At 42.4% G+C, this 6,663-nt stretch overlaps 1 protein-coding gene across 1 annotated transcript in view; it reads left to right on the top strand.

Moving 5' to 3' along the window:
• The first annotated feature begins 225 nt into the window (after positions 1-225).
• bcl2a (BCL2 apoptosis regulator a) overlaps positions 226-6,663 on the top strand; it is a 72,498-nt gene continuing 66,060 nt past the window's right edge. Inside the window, exon 1 of the mRNA XM_060900024.1 lies at positions 226-1,412. Coding sequence (XP_060756007.1) covers positions 933-1,412 — 480 coding nt within the window. The 5' untranslated portion in view covers positions 226-932. The remainder of the gene's footprint in view (positions 1,413-6,663) is intronic.

Genomic DNA, 6,663 nt, shown 5'->3' with positions numbered 1-6,663 from the left:
GAGGCACAAAATCGATTCCATAGGATTCTTGCTAAGTGTGACGGGGCCTTTATCTTTGGTTGCAGAATGTATCTATCTCAGAGCGTTTTCTATCTAGTGCACTTTGAAGGCTGTTTGGGATTTGGCCGCAGCCAGTAACCAGTGTGAAAGATTGAATGGGTGACGTAGAGGAAGTGCCGGCCCTCAGGAGCAACAGCGTATCCGATTACACACACAGTCCGGATCTTCAACGCTTGACGTTACCTTTCTACCGAGAAATGCTCCAGTGTAACATCTGATAGAGGGGAAGGTGGAGTGGAGTGCAGCGCGTGCGCTCAGTTCATACCGATTTCTCTTCCGTCTTTTTCACGGGTGTCACTGAATGCGCGTGAGATTCTAATGCAGCGGAGGGGGCAAATACATTATTTTCGCCGCACGTGCAGTATTTATAAAAAAAAAAATTATAGATGAAATTCTGAACGAGGGGCGAAATCAACGCACGCGCTCCAAGTTTGCTCGGTGAAAAAGGGGCGTTCCTCCGTGCTCTCGCCTGCGGATCAAGGCGGACGCTCGCTCGCGCACAGAAGCTCCCGGTGGTCCCACCGCAAAGCGCGCGCGCCTGCCTGCCTATATATCTCTCTCTTTCTGTCTGTCTGTCTTTCTTTCTTACTTACACACACAACTTCGGGGTCTGTCGTGCTAACCTCTCTCTCTCTCTCTCTCTCTCTCTCTCAATGCTCCACACAGTCGTCACCGATCGCCGTCAGAAAATCGGCGCGCGAGACAGATGTGACCGGCGTGAAAATGGATCTCTTGCTGGTTGTGCGGTTCCGCTGCTTGTGACAGACTGTTTCCAGGTTCTTTCCGAGATGCGTTCGGAGTGATCCGTCCCGAGTTACGCATTCCTGTCTGCGCATCAGTTCAATTCATGACGGTCTAAAAAAAAAAAAAAAATGGCAAACCAAAGTCCGTATGACAATCGGGATATCGTTGAGAAGTATCTTTATCACAAACTTTTGAAGCGAGGCTACGTGTGGGAGTTCCGCACTGGAGCACAGGAAGACGATGGATTAAGGGAGCCGCCGGCGGAAGTTGTGGATCGCAGGCCGCGCGCGCTGCTGCCGTTGCACCGCGTTCTGCGCGAGGCCGGTGATGAGATCGAGCGGACGTACCAGCGCGACTTCGCGGCCATGTCGGACCAGCTGCACTTTACCCCGAGCACAGCGCAGCGCCGCTTCACCGCCGTTATCGAAGAGCTGTTCCGGGACGGCGTCAACTGGGGCCGCATCGTTGTTTTTTTCGAGTTCGGGAGCACGCTCTGCGTGGACAGCGTCAACCAGGAGATGGCGTCCCAGGTGGACAACATAGCAAGTTGGATGACGGATTACCTGAACGGGCCGTTGCAGAACTGGATTCGGGATAATGGAGGCTGGGTGAGTGCACGCCAATCCAAGCGCGCATTGTTTGTTTGTTTGTTTTCCACGCTTCACTGTAACACTTACAGTCTCATAGTAACCTAATAGTCTCTTAGAAACGGTACGCGTGTGTGTGTGTGTGTGGCCCTTTCGCGCATGCGCACTAACAACCTCCCTGTGGAAAAATGGGAAACCTCACTTTCAGTTCCACGTGCTGCTTGTGCACATGTTCCATGAGGCTGCCCACTCTGGTTATTTACAGTCGTTTAGCAGCCTACTTATAGTGTATATGGGTCATTATTCTAGAAAGCTCTTCTTTATGAAAATGTTCTCGCTTTTGAGCTTCTTTTAGGGACTCCAAGTCCGTAAAAGACTTTTTTTTTTTGAAAGAAAGCACAACTTTTATTCATCACACACTTGGGAAATTTCCTCTCTGGATTTAACCCATCTGAAGCAGTGAACACACACACACACACACACACATACCCAGAGCAGTGAGCAGTCATGCTAACAGCGCCCGGGGAGCAGTTGGGAGTTAGGTGCCTCACTCAAGGGCACCCCAGCCCAAGGCCGTCCCATATTAACCTAACCACATGTCTTTGGAGACATGCAAACTCCACACAGAAAGGCCCTCGCCAGCCGCTGGGCTCGAACCCAGAACTTTTTTTTTTTAAACTGCTATTTTGTACATTGTTTGATTTTAGAGTGTATTTTTACTTATCTATATTTCTTTTTCTTAATATATTTTATCTGTTTTTACAAGTAAGGTGAGAGAGAAACAGCATTTCGATTCTCCTATACCGGTATGTCCTGGGTATATAGTGAATTGACAATAAAGAATCTTATATTGTGACCAAGCACACACACACACACACACACACACACACTAAATACGACCTTCTTTTCTTTTTTTTTCTTCCCAAAATTAAACTTTTTTTTATTTCTTTTTCAATAATAAACTTCATCATAGTTCTTTATGTAAAAGTTAATTTTTAATAGTTTTTTTAAAAAAATAATTTTATCATGAAAGTTTGGATACTTGATACAATCTAGAAGCAGGTGTTTGACATTTTCTTTTACACCACAAGTTGTACATTGATTGGAGGTTATTTAAAAAAAAATGCATCATTAAGTAGACATTAGAGGTCTGCGCGGGTCGGATTTTTCAGTCCCGCGCCCGTCCGCGCCCGCATTGTGCAGTCCCACTCGCGCCCGCAAAGAATTATGATTTTCAGTCCCGCTCCTGCCCGCAAATCCCGCATGATGCAGACGTTCGCGTTATTTCTCAGGAAAGTTCTTGTCTTGACACAGCGTGATGGTGCCCCGCCCCCTACTTTGAGTGGAATTCAGCATAAATATCTACAGCTCATGTTGTTGTTATTTACCTTGTTTCGGAATTCAGTATGTAGTATTTCTAATAATAATAATTAGTGTTGTCAAACGATTGAAATATTTAATCGTGAATCACAAATTTTTATCATATGAGAAACCATTGTAATTCTCTGATCAGCATAAAAAAGTGAATGGGCTTGGTTTGTACCTATATATATATTTTTATTGCAAAGCAGAGCTAATAAGAGAAGTCAATTGATTTATTGCTTGCGTTAGTCTACAACTTTAATCAGAGAGACATGTTACACAGTGACGGTAGGCTTGACTCAATGCTATCCCAGAAATCCTTCCTGTAATATGCAAATTTGGCCGCCTCTGATTGGACAGCCAAATTTGCATATTACAGGAAGGATTTCTGGGATAGCATTGAGTCAAGCCTACCGTCACTGTGTAACCTGTCTCTCTGATTAAAGTTGTAGACTAACACAACCCGTAAATCACTTCACTCATGGTTCTCTTACTAGCTGGGTGTGAACTGCGAGTTATTAGACTGATAAAAAGATTTCCTGATCAACGGCAAATTTAAGATGCCGTTTCTCTGGTAATCTGACTCTCTCTGCAAATTTAGGTATCTTAAAATGTTTTTATTAATGCCAAATAAAATATCCAGCGCAAATTATATATGATAAACATAAATTAATAATTTATACATTTTATTTCAAACACATTTTTAGTTAGCGGGAGCGCAGCTTATCACCGCTCCCGCCCGCGCCACATATGTGCACTCCTGCTCCTGCCCGCGCGCATATGTGCACTTCCGGTCCCGCCCGCGCCCGCAATGAGCTTTCAAAATGAGCTTTCAAAATTTGTCCCGCGCCGCACTGCTTTGCGGCGGGTCCTGCGGGACTCCCGCGGGAGTGCAGGGCTCTAGTAGACATTTTCCAAATCTAAGTCTTGGAATTATCCTTTGTTTGTTTCTGTTTTTGTCAGAATATGTGGTATGTGTTGTAATATTTGGTTCAATTTGGGAGATGTTTTGCCTTTGCTTTCTGAAAGTCAATTCATTCATTCATTCATTCATTCATAGTAACCATCACAGGGCACCATGCACACCCACCCACTCACACTCATTCACACCAAGGAGCCAGATAGAAGAATCTGTCCACCTACATTTTTTTTTGTTGTTTTGTTTTGAGGAGGTGTAGGGAAAACCGGTGAACCTGGAGAAAACCCACCCGAACAAGGGGAGAACTTGTGAAACTCCCTTCATACAGATTGAATCATTGAAACATACTGTAAGTTCAGGCTCGAACTAGTGACCCGTAACTGTAAGGTGGCAACACCACCCACACATGATCTATTTAAGCCTATTTGTTTTTGCATAATTAACTAGATATTTTGAGGACGCTTGCTGAATGTTTGTGCTTGAAATCATTCCGTCTTCCCTAGCCTAATTGCCTTCAGAAATCATAGCACATTGTGGTGTTCACCACTAAGCGACTGCAATGCATTGTAGAATTGCATTAGTGTGCTGACAGTGTGTGTTCTTCACTATACTTTCAGACATGATGGCAAACCCCCCCCCCCCAAAAAAAAAAAAAAAGCATACAGAGTGACATTTTGGACCTTGAACTTGTATAGATTTTGGCTGTTCTCTTAACTCTGGTCAAATATGCAAGGAATGAAAGTGGGTCCTTTTTCATATGAGGGTATGTAGAGATCTTTATACAGCCTGCTGGATCCTGCACTGCGGTATGTGTGTGCTGAATAATTTACAGCTCAAATTGAAGCAGCCCATCACAGCTTTGTGTGCTTTTACATGAAAAGAGGATTTTTTTTTCCTTAAAAAAACAGTATCTGGCTGCACACTGTAGCATCCCTCAAAAACTCCCTGTGCTAGCTTCCTATCCTATAGAAAATCTTGAATTCAACATTATGCATATGTGTCTTTAATATCAATATGGTATGAGCCTCAGGGATGGTACAATCTATATTCTGCTAAGGTTAGCCTAGTTTTTGTTGTTATTTTTGGCTCCGAGCCATCAGGTGGGAGGGTGGTGGTGGCCCAGTGGGACCATTCTTCCTGTCTGGGCAGCGGATGGACTGGGGCAAAATTAATGGCGGTCATTACTTAATGCAGCTGCTGCAGGTTACTCTCAGATGGAGTAAAAAGCCTTTTTGACAGGATGGGTTAAATAGAGAGTCAGAGCTGAGACAAATGACCACTCAGTCATGCTACGTCACCTGCTGTATTTCTCATTGTCAATCTTAACACAACCATATAACATTTGTAAATTGTATGAAAGGAAAAACTCTTATTACATGTGCTAGAATGTATCGGTGTGTATTGAGGGGTGTGTTTATATTCAGCTGGCAAGTGATGACGGTTAATGTGATGAGACGGTGTGTACTTCAGATGCGGTTAGCTTGGTGTTTTAACTAATGTTTCATTATTCGCAAAGCAGCGACTCTCTGGGCCAGCGGCAATCAGTGGTTAATTTGGTCAAAAGCATACTTGTAGTTAACCTTAAATATTACAGAGGACATTAGCGTGCACAAAGATTTGTATATTGTGCTTTTGTGTCTTAACTTTGCCCCCCCCCTTTTTAATTATTAAATGTTGAATCAGTTTATTTCTTGCACCAAGATCCAATCATGTGTATTTCTGTGTGTGTTCCTCTGATACAGGATTTCTTAAATAGACATCTTTTTTTGTTGTTGTTGTTTCCTGTCTGTGCACCTCATCCATGGTCCATATAGAGAAGTGTTATTTATTTATTTATTTTTGAGATATTAGTCCATAAATATTAACTGGTCTGAAGACATCACTTAACCCCCGTCACTCTCATCTATATCAAATCAATAAACTGATGGCTTTAGTAATCCCAACCGTTTACACAGCTTTAGTTTAACCACTGAATATCACATGTTCTTGCAAACAAACAACTTACACAGAGACTGAATCATCACAAAACAGGTATACTTTTGAAGTGGGGAAGAACCTGATTGCTAATGATTTCCCACACAGCGTTTACGTCATAATTTGAATAAAACGGACTAAAATGTAAAAGCTCCTGATTTGATTATTTGTTCTCTCAAAAAATATAAGTAGGACTTCTTATTCATCTCTGGCTCACATTTTAATTAATGTGATTTTTAAATACATGGATATGGACGAATTGTTTAGTATGTGGAGAATACTGCACATGAGTCTGCTGCTTTTTCATTTTATTTCTTCCTGACCCCCTGCTGAGGCTCCCCTTCTCCCAACACGTGACTGAGACCTTCATCTTATTTTGGTTCGTTTTCAGATTGAATCTGACATGCAGTTGAGTTTCTGCATTTTCAAGACTTTGAAAAATTATATATGCTCGTGCATCTCAAAAAAATTAGAATATAATGATTTTTTTTTTGTAATTTAATTAAAAAAGAAACTTTTCTATATTCATTAAACATAGTGAAATATGTCAAGCCTTTTTTGTTTTAATTTTGATAATTATGGCTTTATAGCTCATGAAAATCAGAAATCCAGTATCTCAAAATGTTAGAAATATTTCATTTTGGGTTTGACTAAAACGGTATAAATACTGTGTATGTCTTGGTCTAGTTCGGTACATGTAACCACAACCATGGGAAAGACTGCTGACTTGACGGTTGTCCAGAAGATGATCATTGACGCCCTCCCCAAGAAGGGAGGGTGTCAATGATCTTTCAATGGTGTAAGCCACAGAAGGTCATTGCTGAAAAGGCTGGTTTGAAAAGGTGCACAAGCAACAGGGATGACCGCAGCCTTGAGAGGATTGTCAAGAAAAGTTGATTCAAGAATTTGGGAGAGCTTTGCAAGGAGCGGATTGAGGCTGGTATCGGTCCATGAAGAGCCACCACACGCACACGCACGTCTTCAGGAAAGGGGCTACAGCGGTCATATTCCTAATAT

This window comes from Neoarius graeffei, chromosome 19, assembly GCF_027579695.1.
Source record: "Neoarius graeffei isolate fNeoGra1 chromosome 19, fNeoGra1.pri, whole genome shotgun sequence".
NCBI classification, from domain to species: Eukaryota; Metazoa; Chordata; class Actinopteri; order Siluriformes; family Ariidae; genus Neoarius; species Neoarius graeffei.
The sequence above is the reverse complement of the archived record's forward strand: the minus strand, read 5'-3'. Positions and strand labels throughout refer to the sequence as shown.